This window comes from Rhinoraja longicauda, chromosome 12, assembly GCF_053455715.1.
Source record: "Rhinoraja longicauda isolate Sanriku21f chromosome 12, sRhiLon1.1, whole genome shotgun sequence".
NCBI classification, from domain to species: domain Eukaryota; kingdom Metazoa; phylum Chordata; class Chondrichthyes; order Rajiformes; family Arhynchobatidae; genus Rhinoraja; species Rhinoraja longicauda.
The window spans coordinates 23,574,290-23,591,318 of NC_135964.1; the positions used below are offsets into that span (position 1 = coordinate 23,574,290).

Here is a 17,029-nt window from a genome sequence, read left to right on the forward strand (position 1 = left end):
GGACCTAGCCCAATGTCTTTTAAATGCTGCTATAGTACCTACCTCAACTACCCCCTTCCTCTGGCAGCTCCTTCCATTTACCCATCACCCTGTGTGGCAAAAGTCAGGTTCCTATCAAATCTATCCCCTTTCTCCTTATTTGCAAATTAATAATTGATAGCCCAGCATGTGCCAATTATAGACTTTCAATCCCAGTTGGATATCATCATCTCCAGTATGCTGGAATTGTACAAAGGGTTCAATGGTTCTTTCCCCAATGCAGTTATTAAATGTTCTTCTAAAGATACTGCCAGCAGGAGAACAAATTTGAATGCTTACACATTTTATCAGTATTAAACAATCACAGATCAGGGTACATTCACGCCTTATCAGTCTTCCCAGCAATGTGCCATGACTCAGATGACATGGTTTGAGCAGGTTCTGAAATTAAGCAAAATTATGTTTTGTTAAAGCTAATTCATAGTCTGTTAGATTGATCAGGTTTCTTACTTGTATTAAGTATAAAGATGAATGCTTGAGTTGCAAAGACAAAGCAGTGTGGTGTGACTTTGTACAGTGCTAGCATATGGTCGGCTCAGTATTTGTACTCAATCATGTGTCAAATCTGGCAGTGCTGGTCTTCAGATTATTTTAGTGTTGGTATTCACAGTGCTGTACTGTTACCTAAACCATTTTATTTCATGTTGCATACAAGTCTTTCATAGAATTGTTTTGCTAAGATGCACCCTAAGACATAGCTTTGACATTTCCACCCTTGGGACAAAGGTTCTACTCTATGCCTATCGAGACATTTGATGAGATGAATAAGAAGCAATATGAACAAATTATAGTTATAAATATCAATAATGGATAATGGCTCAGCATCAGAGGGTCACCAGCAACAGGGACAATAAAATTGGATAGATTCTCTGCAAATAATCTATCCTGTGTGGAATAAGGGAGACTTCCCTTTAGACAGTAGGTTAGTGATGTACTTTTATGAAAATCAAAAGCTCAAAAATTAGCCAAGGCATGGCAGACTCGTCAACTCAACATCTCACCTAAGGTCAATTCGTAAAAGGAGCCAGAGAAATGCTCTCCGTGATATTGGGAAGAAGGGTCTATTAGAGATATTAAACATGACTTTCAGAAGCAATTTATTTTTTAACAAATTTGACAGATTTTCTAGATTAATTGATTGAGTGTAATCTGTTTACCATACTGTATGATTTTGCAGAAAGTCTTCAATAAGAAACCTCACAAGACAAATATGCTGGACTAAACTAATGGAAAAGCTGCAGTGTCAAAATAGTGAGCATCTTATTATATTGAAGCATGAAATGTTGAGTTTTTTCTATTTAAATAATGCTGCACCCAGTCCTTAAAGGTATCCATTGGAACTGAGTTGGTGGTATATTACCCAAGAGTGAAGGTAAAGAAGATAATTTAGAATGGGCAATTATTTTGTTTGATAATTTTGAAAGCACATACCTCTGTGATAATTGTGGTACCTTACTTAATCTCTTCCAGGCTTGCTTTGTGATTGTGACATTATACATGTATACGAGTAATATGGCACATTATGTCCCTTTGTCAAACCATGTCTTTATTACGAGACACTCTTTTTGGCTTTTGTTTTAAGGAAAAAATTGTTTTAGTCACTGTGTAAAATATAAACCTAAATATACAGCAGTTTTACTTACAAAGTTAAACAGATGGTCTAAAATATTATACAACTATCAGAAACATTTAGTTCCCCAACGTCCACAGTGTATAACTCCACTCTTGACAAAACAGATTTTATTGTACAATCCTCTAAAATCTTAAATTTCATAATTTTGTACAAAGTACAGAAAAAATATTAAATTCATTTTTAAATAAAATCAAAAAAGTAAAACATGTTTACATATATGTATAAGGGACTGGATGATGTCTGAGGGTGGTTATTTAAAAGTAAATCCAAATCAATTTTTTTCTGATGCAAAGATACCATTTTCATTATCTTACAAGCTACTGGATTTTACCCAATTAAGTGTACCTGACCACACAGCAGGTAACTTTGTAAACAATAAAGTGAAGTGCCTCACCACAACCAAGCCTCCCAAACAGATTGTGTGACAGAGTCCACAGGATCTGAAAGTGGACACCATCTTAAAATCAGTGCTTCTTTAAAAAAAAAAAAAATTAAAATAAAACATTTTATCAAATGAATGTGTTTTACATATGCATTGGGTCAGGAAAAACGTTCCTAACTTGGGCTACTTGCCGATAAGCAGAAAAATACATTTACATAAAGATAAGAAACGGACAGCATACAAAAGAAATGTATAAACAAAGAGATACTTTTCTGAAAAATTGCGTTCCCATCCAAAAAGGAATTCTGGTTTTCAAATGTACAAGAACATAGACAACATTATGTCATTTAGTATTTAGAATATCATTTATCTCCCCCCAGATACAACGATCCACATCATTTACATAATTTACAAGCATTTCTTTAAAATGTAGGCCATGAATGTAAGAACTGCTGTTAATGTGTGAGAACTGTTCCTTCAACAGTTAATTGAACGTTTCAACCTCATTGTCAGCATACAGGTATGTGACAGATGATCCCAACAAGTCCTGAAGTTCACTTGTGAATTCCACCAGCTCCAGTGTTTCTTTATTGTCATTGTCTGGAGTTTCAAAATCCTCCGGATAAGTAAAAACGTGACTCAAAGAAGCCTGTCTATAAAATTCCACCTCAGAAATGGTGGCATTTTCAATGTGCGGGAATGAGGTCCGAAAGATGCGCGCTGATATTTTCAATCTCCGTAGTACATCAGTGAATAGCAGCCAGTTCCGGGGACTGTTATGGAGAACAAGAAAGAAACATGTTACAAGTTTTAAACTAGAGCCAAGTCATTATAATGGATTGCAAGAACAGTTTTATAATTTGGAAGACTATCAACTAATGTGATATAACCAACAAAATGATGTTATCTGTTGATAAATTACTCATTTAAAACCAAAAATATCCATTAATTTAGTATTTTAAATGCTTTTCAAATTTGTAACACAAAATTCAAAAACGAACATGTTTCTAATATATGATCAGTGCCAAGTGTTTGAAAATAAAGACCAACTTGCATTCCTTTAACACCTTGCAAATCTCAATCTGAATATCCCAAAGACTCTAATATCGTTTCAAAGTATTATTTCAATTCTAATGTAATAAAACATTGACCAATCTGTGCAAGGAGTGCTCCTACAAACAGCAATGTAATAATGATCAGATTTTTTTTTGATGTTAAAAAGGATGTCAGAGACTGGATGTCTCCCCCCCCCCCATGCATCAACATAGTGCCACAGTGAGAGAGCAGACCATACTTTAGTTAACCCCAAAATGGCATTCATGACAGTGGAGTCATTAACATATTGGAGTGAGCTGAACCTGGAATCGTTTCAGAGTCTAGAATACCATCAAGTCAATGAATTACAAACACTTGAGGCAGAGTGTATTGTGTTGGAAACATACATTTCTAATGTCCTCTGTGAACTGGAGCAAGTTTCAAATATTGGTAAATGACCTGTTTTCTGTATTTAACTTATTTAAAGTAGTTTTAATGCATATTCTCATGATCACCAATGGTTTGCTATTCCATAATGAAGCTACTTTATAATGACAAAAATGGAACAAAAGACTTTACATAGTTTGCAAATATATTGGCCTGGGAAGATGTGTTTATCATTGGATTTTAAAAAAATGTAGATTTGTTAAACTATATTTACACAATGGTTTTGTGATCAGAGATACCTCCAGTTTCTCTTCAACCTATTTGAGATTATTTTCCTTGGAAATAGCGAACTTCTTCAGTTATTTAAGTAAAACTTGATCCTTTTCCTGTGAAACCCAACGACCATCATTTCTGTTTGTTGACCCATGCAGTTCTCCTTTGGAAGCTTTACTTGAGAACTTATTGGACACTCTTGTGACAACCTGGTTTTCCCACAACAGTTGTGGACTGGAATAGCTAAACAGGTAAATCAACAAGTTACCTTTGGGGAATTCCCTTTATCACATCTGCCCAGCAACCTATTATTGTACAAGTCCTGGTTTCTGAAAACCACCACTTCTCCAGAACCCCTTTGCCCTGAATTACCACCGTGTTTTTTCCCTTCCCCACCCCCAGTTCCTCCCATTCCTTTCAGCCAGAGCTGCCTGTGGCCACCCTGAACTTAGTCTCAGAAACAGAAACAAGCACTGAGTGTTACATTCTCAATACCAAGAAAGTGCAATTTAACGCATTGGGAAAAATCTTGACAGTTTTTGCCTGTGGATAATTGGAGATGGATGGAGGAGGGGAAGATGGCAAATGACAAACAGTTGTTGATGCCTTGCCTGAAGTGCCAAAAGACAAATAGTCATAAACGGCCACAATTACATTTCAGGCGATTTGTACTTTCATCTGAGGCTCTGAGGAAATTAGGTTACAACATCAGTAAAGCAATCAGGTTCAGCGGGTGGATAAGGGATTGGGAAGCAAGCTGCTTTTCAGTGTGCCTTCCAGTTTTGGGTCAGAGGAACTTAACCCGAAATGTCACCTACCCATGTCCTCCAGAGATGCTGCCTGACCCACTGAGTTACTCCAGCACTTTGTGTCTTTTTCTGCTCATCAGTATTACTTGTTAGCTGCTTACATTTACCAATAATAAATGTTGAATACATACCCCTGAGAGAGTGAAACCTGAATGTTGTAACAAGGTAAAAGAGGTGCATCAGAAAACTCGAATTCCAACACATCATCATTATACTCTTCCTCATCACCAGGGCTTGGTGGATTAGCCAAGACATTAAATCCAGACTCTTCCACTGGTTCTGAAATTGCAAAACATAATGGTTACTTGCAAAATAGAACAAAGCTTATTTTCGTGGCTATAAAATTGTAAAACATAACAATATTTTGGGATCTTCAGAATGCCCAGCTTGATACCCCTTTCCCTCCTGAAAAGGGCAGAGCAAGGTTTTGGACACAATTGGTTTTTCGCCCATTGGGAAGGGAGAGAGTCAAATAAGCAACCGTACAACTCACCCAATTGGGTGCACAAACTGCCAGGTATGTACAGTATTGAAAGACTGCAAAAGTTCATTAGTATACAGATATATTTCTTGTCATATAAAGTTTTGCCTTTTAAAGTATCAAATGACTTAAAACAAATAATCTTACAAAATATTTTTGTTCTATTCACAGGCCACTTTCAAACAATATCAACTGGGTAAATCCTGTGCAAGTCTTGTTACTGAATTCCAGCAGGAACAAAGATGTTCAGTTCGATATTCAAAACCCAAGAGCCAGTTAACATTTAAAAGTTTTCTTTTATTGTTTTAGGCTAAGCTGCCCAGTAAAATGACAGACTGAGCCCTTTGAACTGGTCTGGTCCACAGCGTGAAGGAATTTTAAGCACTGTTAGATATATCTTCTGGGAGTTCAATCCAGTGACAATCAAGCAGCTATATTTTGAAGTTAGGATGCTGAGACCTTGAGGTGACCATGTATCTGTTGTACAAATTCTTCCAGGTGCTGGAGACTTTTTGATAGATGCTTTCATCAAAGCTGCGAATTACTGTAGAGCACTGAGTAGAAGGTTACTATGACAACAGTTTTACCTTCTGAGGGAGCAGCTCCAATACTCAAGCTATGGCACATAGTAGAATTTCCTACAATATCCCCTATCCCCTGTCCCCCAATTATGGAGAAATTGAGTTGAGGGTTGGTATTGGAGACAATCACCATGCAGATGAAGGGGGGAGGGAGTGAGGATAAGGCACATGATGCCGGGAGTAAAGCAAGTTAGGAATGGATCTGATCCATGGGGAAATGTACTACTATAGGGAACAGAAAACTGGAGGACAATACATATCCAGACTTTCTGCCAACAGCCAAGGTTACATGATCTCTTCAAATAATGCTGAAGCCGGCCAATATCCAGTACCTAGAGCTATTGCTGTCCCACCTCACTTAGTAACTTTATCTTTCAAGGAGTAATTGGCCATTTTATTTTTTCTAACAACATTTATTAAACTTGCATTTACCAACATTGAAGTTCATTTGGCTATTATACATCCATTTAACAGGTTTATTAAGACCACCTTGTATTGTTGCAATGATAGAGCACAGGTGAATCCCATTCTAACTCACTTCCATAACTGCAAAATAAAATGTGAAACCCTACCACCTCACCCTGTACAATGGACACACTGTGCCCTGGAGGTATAGTAATGAAGGACAACCTACTGCATATTCTCCAGTAACCAAAGGACTGACAGTGACAGTAATCTCCACCCTCCTCCCCACCCCCACACTTCCCTCCTGTCTCTATCCCTGTCCCAGTCCTCCCTTAATCAACCAACCCTCTTCTCCCGTTGCTTCTTTAGTCCTTGTTTCTTCCCTCCAACTCCCCTCTTCACCTGTCCCTTCAACTACTGTCCTTTCTTCATCCATTTCATCTACCCCCTCCCACCTTTCCTAGACAATATGTAGAAAAAACCCCAGCTAATCTTGAAGGGAATTCATTTAAGTTGCATTAATATAGTACTTTTGTATATATTTAATTATCACTTTTCTGCTGAAAGTGTAGTATCTTTGTGTATCACTCACCACACAAGGAGCTGCCATAGAAATCCCAGTACAAACCAGGGGCATCATTGATTCGACCTTGCAAGTCGGCAAAATACTCTGGGGGTGAGGTAAAAATACACATTGGTCAAAGCACTGAAGGCCAAATGACTACACATTATAGTTGTGACATACAGCATAAAAACGTTAACAGAAAATAGCAGCAAAATATTTATCCCAACTCTAGTTTGAGTTAAAATGACTGATTTAACAATGATGAAGCCAAAAAAGTAAATATAAAGTAACAATGTGTTTGACCAGATGCATATGAATATGCATATTTCATTTACATATGAAATTCCAGTATCTGAAGAAAAACATTCTTGATCCACTTCACCCAACAACATTTACTTCCCTATATCTTTAAACCTGGCTTTTCATCTCTCCTAGGAGATTGCAGGCTTTGGCGAGGGGATGTAATACATGACCTATCATGATGTTGTGTGGCAGACTACACCAAATGGACAATGCCTGTCTGACATTTATGTGTATTCACATGTAAAATATAATTACATAGCTACACAAAACACTAGGTATAATTTTTATGACATTTCAAGGCTGCATGTTTATTTGTTCGGTTCTCGGCCGTCAATGACACAGATTGCTTTTTGTGAAGTGGGAAAGGAGTATCGAGAACAATGAAGCATCATTGAGATTTAGCTGCTAGTTCCGCAGTGCATTTGAAAAAAAGGTAACAATGTGTATTTTTTGATGAAAGAGCAAAGTCCATTTAAAGCAACTCCTCAACAACTGTTAATTCAGTGTTCCCATTAATCATGTTTTATTTAGATAATTAGGGAAAATATTCTGCATTTATAGAAAGAAAGAAATAAACAATTAAACTGAATCTTTTATATTAACTGTAAATGATTTATTTTAAGCAGAGGGAGTATTTATGTATGGACATACAATATATAATAAATGCTAACCGAGTAACTATATGAGTCAGCTTCAAGTTATCTGGTTGGATTTTCATAGACTCACCTGCAATTACAAAGTTTAGGTAAATTGTGATAAGGTAAAAGAGTGCCAGGTATTTGTATTATTTTTGTGCTACCACTCCCTTATGGAGTCAAGCAATAGTACCCAAATAGAAGTTTCTGTGGGCAAATAGTGAGTCTTTGAGGATACCATAAATCAGTGCCTGTTTTTCAGCTCATTAAAATAACAGCTAAGTTAAGTACTTCCGAAAGGCAACTGGGTAAAATCTCCCAATCCTATTGCAGAGATATACCTGTAGAAATATTTTTTCAGTCCAATTTAGTTCAATTTCCCTGTTACATATAGATGGTAATACTCTTCCCAGATAGAAAGGAAATTAAGTTGCATTGGTCTAAGTGACTATGACCAAATTCTTACAGATCATTTGAACACAACTATCCTCCATCTAGAATGACATACGTACAACATAGAAGAGTAAAGCACACAAACAGGCCCTTTAGACCAGAATATCTGTGCCGAACATGATGCCAAGACCATGTCTTATCTACCTGCACATAATCGATATCACTCCATCCCCTGCATATTTGTATGCCTATCCAAAAGTCTCTCAAATGCCAATCTCGGCAATAGGATCTGCAGCAATTGCCCTAAATTTATTAGGAAATTTTGCAGTGGTCGTTATCATCACTTCTGTTTCTTTCATTCATTAAACAGAATCATTGAGTATAGGAGCAAAGAGGTCCTTCTACAGTTGTACAGGGCCCTAGTGAGACCGCACCTGGAGTACTGTGTGCAGTTTGGATCTCCAAATTTGAGGAAGGATATTCTTGCTATTGAGGGCTTGCAGCGTAGGTTTACTAGGTTAATTCCCGGAATGGCGGGACTGTCGTATGTTGAAAGACTGGAGCGACTAGGCTTGTATACACTGGAATTTAGAAGGATGAGAGGGAATCATTGAAACATATAAGATTATTAAGGGGTTGGACACGTTAGAGGCAGGAAACATGTTCCCAATGTTGGGGGAGTCCAGAACAAGGGGCCACAGTTTAAGAATAAGGGGTAGGCCATTTAGAACAGAGATGAGGAAAAACTTTTTCAGTCAGAGAGTTGTAAATCTGTGGAATTCTCTGCCTCAGAAGGCCGTGGAGGCCAGTTCTCTGAATGCTTTCAAGAGAGAGCTAGATAGAGCTCTTAAGGATAGCGGAGTCAGGGGGTATGGGGAGAAGGCAGGAACGGGGTACTGATTGAGAATGATCAGCCATGATCACATTGAATGGTGGTGCTGGCTCGAAGGGCCAAATGGCCTACTCCTGCACCTATTGTCTATTTTCTGAGCAGATCAAATTTGTTTTCTGCAGATTTAACTGATTGCTGTGGACTTGGATATGCTTTTGACCTCATCTTTAACTGTGACTGTGCTGAGAGCAGACTTATTATCATGCATTATACATTACACCCAATGCACTTTCCTTAAGAAAATAGGATCCTGCTTTGTAAGTTGGCATTGTCATCGTGTACAACATCATGTGATGAAATCATGTACATCTATGCCCAACCTGAACCATTCCCATTCATTGTTTTAGTTTCAGAGATACAGAACGGAAACCGCCCCTGTATACAAGTTTTACCCTACACGTTAGGGACAATTTACAGAAGTCAATTAACCTACAAACCTGCACGTCTTTCGAATGTGGGAGGAAACCGGAGCATTCAGAAAAAACTCACATGGTCATCGGGAGAATGTACAAACTCGGTACAGACAGCACTCGTAGTCAGAATCGAACCCGGGTCCCTGGGCTATAAGACAGCTACTCTATCGCCACGCCTGCGTCTAAAACCTTGCCCAAGTAATGATCAACTGTGTACTGTATGTAATATTTAATGCACCTGGATTGTTCCTTAATGCTGACCTTGCATTTTTGTTATTGGGAACATGTGCTCAGTACACCACTGGTACACACAGTCTCTGACTTGACTTGCAATGGAAGCATTGTGCCACTATTGCCTTATCAACTTCAACAAGACGACCCCATATAACAGGCAAACAATGATCAAATTGAAACTGAATTAACTCATGTGACAACTTGTGTTATACATTTCACGTGCTCAGGGTAACTCCAAGCAAAGTATGTAGCAGCCAATTAATAATTTTGGAGATTAATAGCTTAGACCAGGGGCATCCAAACCTTTCAGCATGAGGGCCACATTATATATTTGGCACATTTTTGCGGACCATAGGAAAAAATAAAGAAGTGTGAGTTTTATAACTTTAAAAGAGCTTGAAATAGTCTAAACCTAGTCTAAACTTTTTTGACTTAATTAAAGTTAGACTGGGTTAGGTTAGATTAGTTTAGTTTACATTAGGTTTATATGGCAACAAATAAATAATATTCAGTTTTTAAAAAGAGCTTGAAATATTGGAATATATATACCGTAGGTATACAATTATTTATAAAACGGAAAAAATAAAGTGACCATAGAAACATAGACATAGAAAATAGGTGCAGGAGTATGCCATTCGGCCCTTCAAGCCTGCACTGCCATTCAATATGATCATGGCTGATCATCCAGCTCAGTAACCCGTACCTGCCTTCTCTCCATACCCCCTGATCCCCTTAGCCACAAGGGCCACATCTAACTCCCTCTTAAATATAGCCAATGAACTGGCCTCTGTGGCAGAGAATTCCACAGACTCACCACTCTCTGTGTGAAGAAATGTTTTCTCATCTCGGTCCTAATAGACTTCCCCCTTATCCTTAAGCTGTGACCCCTGGTTCTGGACTTCCCCAACATCGGGAACAATCTTCCCGCATCTAGCCCCTCCAACCCCTTAAGAATTTTATATGTTTCAATAAGATCCCCCCTCAGTCTTCTAAATTCCAGCGAGTGTAAGCCTAGTCTATCCAGTCTTTCTTCATATGAAAGTCTTGCCATCCCAGGGATCAATCTGGTGAACCTTCTCTGTACTCCCTCTAAGGCTAGAATGTCTTTCCTCAGATTAGGAGACCAAAACTGTACACAATACTCCAGGTGCGGTCTCACCAAGGCCCTGTACAACTGCAGCAGAACCTCCCTGCTCCTATACTCAAATCCTCTTGCTATGAATGCTAACATACCATTCGCTTTCTTCACTGCCTGCTGCACCTGCACGCTTGCTTTCAATGACTGGTGCACCATGACACCCAGGTCACGTTGCATCTCCCCTTTTCCTAATTGGCCACCATTCAGGTAATACTCTGCTTTCCTGTTCTTGCCGCCAAAGTGGATAACCTCACATTTATCCACATTATATTGCATCTGCCATGCATTTGCCCACTCTCCTAATCTATCCAAGTCACTCTGCAGCCTCCTAGCATCCTCCTCGCAGCTAACACTGCCACCCAGCTTCGTGTCATCCGCAAACTTAGAGATGTTGCATTCAATTCCCTCGTCCAAATCATTAATATATATTGTAAATAACTGGGGTCCCAGCACTGAGCCTTCCGGTACTCCACTAGTCACTGCCTGCCATTCCGAAAAGGACCCGTTTATTCCTACTCTTTGCTTCCTGTCCGCCAACCAATTCTCTATCCACCTCAACACTGAACCCCCAATACCGTGTGCTTTAAGTTTGTACACCAATCTCCTATGTGGGACCTTGTCGAAGGCCTTCTGAAAGTCCAGATTATAACACATCGACTGGTTCTCCCTTATCCACTCTACTAGTTACATCCTCGAAAAATTCTATAAGATTCGTCAGGCATGATTTGCCTTTCATAAATCCATGCTGACTTTGTCCGATGATTTCACCACTTTCCAAATGTGATGCTATCACATCTTTAATAACTGACTCTAGCATTTTCCCCACTACCAATGTTAGGCTAACTGGTCTATAATTCCCCGTTTTCTCTCTCCCTCCCTTTTTAAAAAGTGGGGTTACATTAGCTACCCTCCAATCCTCAGGAACTACTCCAGAATCTAAAGAGTTTTGAAAAATTATCACTAATGTATCCACTATTTCTGGGGCTACTTCCTTAAGCACTCTGGGATGCAGCCTATCTGGCCCTGGGGATTTATCGGCCTTTAATCCATTTAATTTACCTAACACCACTTCCCGACTAACCTGGATTACCCTCAGTTCCTCCATCTTGTTAGACCCCCGGTCCCCTGCTATTTCCGGCAGATTGTTTGTGTCTTCCCTAGTGAAGACAGAACCAAAGTAGTTGTTCAATTGGTCTGCCATCTCCTTGTTCCCTACGATAAATTCACCTGTTTCCGACTGTAAGGGACCTACATTTGTCTTAACTAGTCTTTTTCTCTTCACATATCTATAAAAGCTTTTGCAGTCAGTTTTTATGTTCCCTGCCAGTTTTCTCTCATAATCTATTTTCCCTTTCCTAATTAAGCCCTTTGTCCTCCTCTGCTGGACTGAATTTCTCCCAGTCCTCTGGTATGATACTTTTTCTGGCTAATTTATATGCTTCATCTTTTGTTTTAATACTATCCTTGATTTCCCTTGTTAGCCACGGATGCACTACCTTTCCTGGTTTGTTCTTTTGCCAAACTGGGATGAACAATTGTTGTAGTTCATCCATGCAATCTTTAAATGCCTTCCATTGCATGTCCACCGTCAACTCTTTAAGTATAAATTGCCAGTCTATCTTGGACAATTCACGTCTCATACCCTCAAAGTTACCTTTCTTTAAGTTCAGAACACTTGTTTCTGAATTGACTTTGTCACTCTCCATCCTAATGAAGAACTCCACTATATTATGGTCACTTTTGCCCAAGGGGCCTCGCACAACAGGACTGCTAACTAACCCTTCCTCATTACTCAATACCCAGTCTAGAATGGCCTGCTCTCTCGTTGGTTCCTCGACATGTTGGTTTAGAAATCCATCTCGCAAACATTCAAAGAAATCCTCTTCCTCAGCACCCCTGCCAATTTGGTTCACCCAATCTATATGTAGATTGAAGTCACCCATTATAACTGCTGCACCTTTAGTGCACGCATTTCTAATTTCCTGTTTGATGCCATCCCCAACCTCACTATTGCTGTTAGGTGGCCTGTACACAACTCCCACTAGCGTTTTCTGCCCCTTAGTGTTTCGCAGCTCTACCCATATCGATTCCACATCCTCTGAGCTAATGTCCTTCCTTTCCACTGCGTTAATCTCCTCTCTAACCAGCAAAGCAACCCCACCTCCTTTTCCTTTCTGTCTATCCCGCCTGAATATAGAATATCCCTGGATGTTGAGGTCCCAGCCTTGGTCACCCTGGAGCCATGTCTCCATAATCCCAACTATATCATAATCATTAATAACTATCTCCACATTTAATTCATCCACCTTATTACGTATACTCCTTGCATTGAGACACAAAGCCTTTAGGCTTGTTTTTAATAACACTCTTGCCCCTTATATAATTATGTTACAAAGTGGTCCTTTTTGATTTTTGCCCTGGATTTGTCTGCCTGCCAATTTTACTTTTCACTTTGTTACTTATTGTTTCTACCCTCACTTTATACCCCTCTGTCTCTCTGCTCTTGTTCCCATCCCCCTGCCATATTAGTTTAAATCCTCCCCGACAGTGTTGCAAACACTCCCCCAAGGACATTGGTTCCATTCCCATCCCACCATTGGGGGAGAGAGAGGGGGGGAGAAAGAGTGGTGGGGGGAGAGAGAGAATGAGGGGGAGAGAGTCGGGGTAGAGGGAGCAGTGGGTGAGAGCAGGAGTGCGGGGAGGGGGAGGGTTTCAGAGGGTCCGGGGAAGGGGCGCCGCCACTTGTGGGTGCTGCTCCCTCTCTCTCTCCCCTCTCCGTTTCTCAGAGCCAGCGAGATCTGTGCCGCTGCTCCACTCTCTTTTCCGGCCGTCTCCCTCTAACGCAGCAAAATAAGAACAAACACAAGTGCAGTTGTTGTTCTGAAGCCCCGGATCCTCGGGGTGAGTAGCGGCGGCGAGGAGGGACGTTTCACTTGTGTTTGTTCTTATTTCGCTGCGTTAGAGGGAGACGGGGCCGGAGAAGAGAGTGGAGGAGCGGCGCAGATCTCGCTGGCGCTGGGAGAGGGGAGAGGGAGGGAGCAGCCCCCGCTCTCTGACACGCTCCCCCACTGCTCCCTCTCCCCTCTCTCTCTCTCCCCCCCCCCCTCTCTCTCTCTCTCTCTCTCTCTCTCTCTCACACCCCCCCACTCTCTCTCCCCGGGGCGAGCGGTGGCAGTGGCAGCGAGGAGGGAAGTTTCCTTGGGCTTGTTGTTTGCAAGGGGCCGCTACGATCTGCTCTCCAGTGAACCTTCACCGGCAGCTTCTGCCTCCTGTCCCCGCCGCCTAAGAGCTTGCTGCGGGCCATAATTTCGAGATCCCTGACTTTGACACAGTTTGGTGCCACACACACAGCAGTTAAATAAATGACCAGTTACCCTGGTCAAGTAATTGATATTCCCTGTACTTTTTGTCAACTGACCAGACAGGCGCTGTTTAAAAATCACAAACTGCTGGAGGTACTCAAATCAGGTTAATACAAGTCCAAGACTCTTCGTCAGAAAAGAACCAATCTAAATGAAGTGTAGCAGACCTGAAGTATTAACTTTTTCTCTTCAAGATACTGCCAGACCTGCTAAGTACTTTTGACATTTTCTGTTTTACTTTCAATTTCCAATATCTGCAATCATTTTATTTTTATTCAGATCTATAATCTTAAATGACATATTGCAACATCCCTCAAAACATTAAGAACAGTAATGCACAGGAACAAGATGCCAAATAAAACTAATCTCCTCTGCCATGTGATCCATATCCTGCCATTTTCCACACATCCATGTGCCTATCTATAAGCCTCTTAAACGCCACTATATCTGTCTCCATGACCACTCCTGGCAGCACGTTCCCTGTGTTAGCTTAAAGTATATACTCAAGGCCAAAAGAACGTTTAAAAACTTAACCTATTGAGCCAATGGAATATTACAGTTTTAAATATAGAAGATAGACACAAAGTTCTGGAGTACCTCAGAGGGTCAGGCAACATCGCTGGAGAAAAAGGATGGGCATATCTACACAGTTTTAAATATGCTGGTTTCAGGTTATCTGAATCCATCCACAGAAAGATATGTTGTCCATATTAAGATATGCACTCTTGCTACAGCCAACCATTCTAGATTTCATTCTTGGCAGCTATTTCTCACAATGTCATATTTTTCGCAGGAGAAAATATCCCATTAAAATATAACCTGTGGTAATTACGAATGAAATTATTTTTATAGTCTTCCACTGTTGCGCTGCTAGGTTTACAGCAGAGGGAATTTTACAAAGCACAAGTTGAACTGGAACATGAACATACCTGACAAAAACATTTCCATCACTTCACTATGTGCCATTTTGAGAATAGTTCGACCAGAGTACGTGGCCAGAGTTGGATCTGCACTGTATGAAAGCAAGAGTCGAACCACTTCCAAGTGATCATTTTCTACTGCGTCATGGATCGGCCTGCAGAAAAAAAAATGCAATTTAATTTGACGATCGACTAGCGTGCGTCCTTCCTCTCACTTCTGCTGTAACTCATGATGGGTTAATGACATACGGGGATTAATGCCCAAATTGAACTTTACCAGGGAACCATTTTATATATATACCGATGGTAAATTCATGATAACCTTGTAGCAGTAACCAATTTGTCCATAATTATGTATATTCCAACAGAGACCAATAAAAACCAGTTTGGCATTAAGCTTGAATGAGTAATTTTACTTCCTTTGAGAAGGATACAGGATTGCTGTTTGTTGGGGATGCTTTGATGGTTCTCTGCAGCCCAAATTCATCACGCAGCTACATATGCAGGGGTAAACTCAGCAATATTTTATTTCGGGAGTATTTGTTTAAGAATCAAATGTATAGTTCAGTAGAAAGACAGAAGTATTTGGATATCAAAGGGTCAATTGAGCAACATTACTAATGGCAAATACAGTTCCCTATTGCTGTGCTCACAGATATCATGTTGTAACATGCAACATGTCCTATCTGAATAGCTCTTGGTTACATTGGGCAATGTATTTGACATTGTTTAAAATAAAATACTCGTGTATAGTACCTTGCATCATGTCCAAACATCACAAAGCATATTACAGCTAATTAAGATTAGTCACTCAATAAACCTGAACAAACATGGATGACAATATCCGGACATTCTATTTCCTTTTTTGGTAACCTTAATTGCATTATAAATATTGATTTGGTCACTGGAAATAACTCCCCTGCTCTTCAAATTGGTGCTTGGACTGTTAGAATTCATCTGGGATAACAAACAGGTTTGGTTTATTGACTAAAAGACAAAGTGCGAGAGAAACACACCGTGGAGATAGCACCTGTGGAGCAAATGAACAGACAAACTGGCGATTTCCATCCTCAGATGCTGCCTGACCACTGAGTTCCTCCAGGATTTGTTTTTTTTTAACTCAAGATTCCAGCATCTGTAATTTCTTGTGCTTCCTGGTTTGGTTTAATGTTTTACCAAAAAGATGGCACTAAGCACAAGGAAACATTCTCCTACCACCACACTATAATAACAGCCAAAATCTCAGGATCAGGACTCCTACCCACAACCATCTCACTCAGTCGCTCTCTGTCACAACTATCACACGAGGCTGAAACTTGGTGCTGCAATGAGAAAATGCTCCATTCCTTGTTTCAACTCTGTCCAGCTAAACAAAAATAACAAAGTATTTTCTAAGAGCAAAAAAAGACATTTGAACAGGTACATGTTAGAGGGATTTGGTCCAAACGCTAGCAGGTGGAAATAATGTAGATGGGATATCTTGGGTCGGTACGGGCAAGTTCGGCTGAATGGCCTAATGCCTGTTGGGAGAGGGGAGAAGAGGGAGTGGCCAGGAGTGACTCCAATAACCAGAGAAAATGTATACCTTGTTCCATCCTGGGCACTGCAGTTGACATCAGCTCCATGTTCCAGAAGGTGACATGCAATGCTGAGCCATCCTCTGGCACAAGCTTCATGTAGAGCACAATAACCTGCATTATCGTGATGATTTACATCACAAACCTTGTTTTCCAAACAGTACAACACGACCTCCTGGGGAAGAAAAACATAATGAATTAACTTGCGTTAGAAACAAATGTTAGATTTCTGGGGGAAAAATGCGATAAGCAAATAGAATAAATTTGTGTTCTTATGCATTATTTCTGTTGCAAATATACCTGCCAAATTGCCCCAATCTTTTTCATTACATAAATGAAAAATACATAACACGTGTAAATGAATGCAGAATAGTCAGTAAGTTCAAAAATAATGCTTTGGTTAGCAAGAAAATTTACGATGGGCTGTATCCAGCAAAACAGTGCTCAAATTACGCGTTTACTTCTAGAAATTGAGAAAACGCCTCTTGTAACTAGTCAAATAAAGCTTATGCTTCTTGACCAAGTTGCTAGTCCACAAACCACTTTGCAGACTTTTTTTGGTATCACTGTAC

At 40.0% G+C, this 17,029-nt stretch overlaps 1 protein-coding gene across 11 annotated transcripts in view; it reads right to left on the reverse strand.

The window, feature by feature from the left end:
* Positions 1-2,151: 2,151 nt before the first annotated feature.
* bcor (BCL6 corepressor) overlaps positions 2,152-17,029 on the reverse strand; it is a 279,901-nt gene continuing 265,023 nt past the window's right edge. For all 11 annotated transcript variants that reach the window (XM_078409189.1, XM_078409192.1, XM_078409191.1 and 8 more), the window contains 5 exons: positions 16,466-16,632; positions 14,890-15,035; positions 6,618-6,695; positions 4,690-4,837; positions 2,152-2,827 (listed from right to left, as the gene is read on the reverse strand). In XM_078409189.1, coding sequence (XP_078265315.1) covers positions 2,539-2,827; positions 4,690-4,837; positions 6,618-6,695; positions 14,890-15,035; positions 16,466-16,632 — 828 coding nt within the window. In that variant the 3' untranslated portion in view covers positions 2,152-2,538. The remainder of the gene's footprint in view (positions 2,828-4,689; positions 4,838-6,617; positions 6,696-14,889; positions 15,036-16,465; positions 16,633-17,029) is intronic.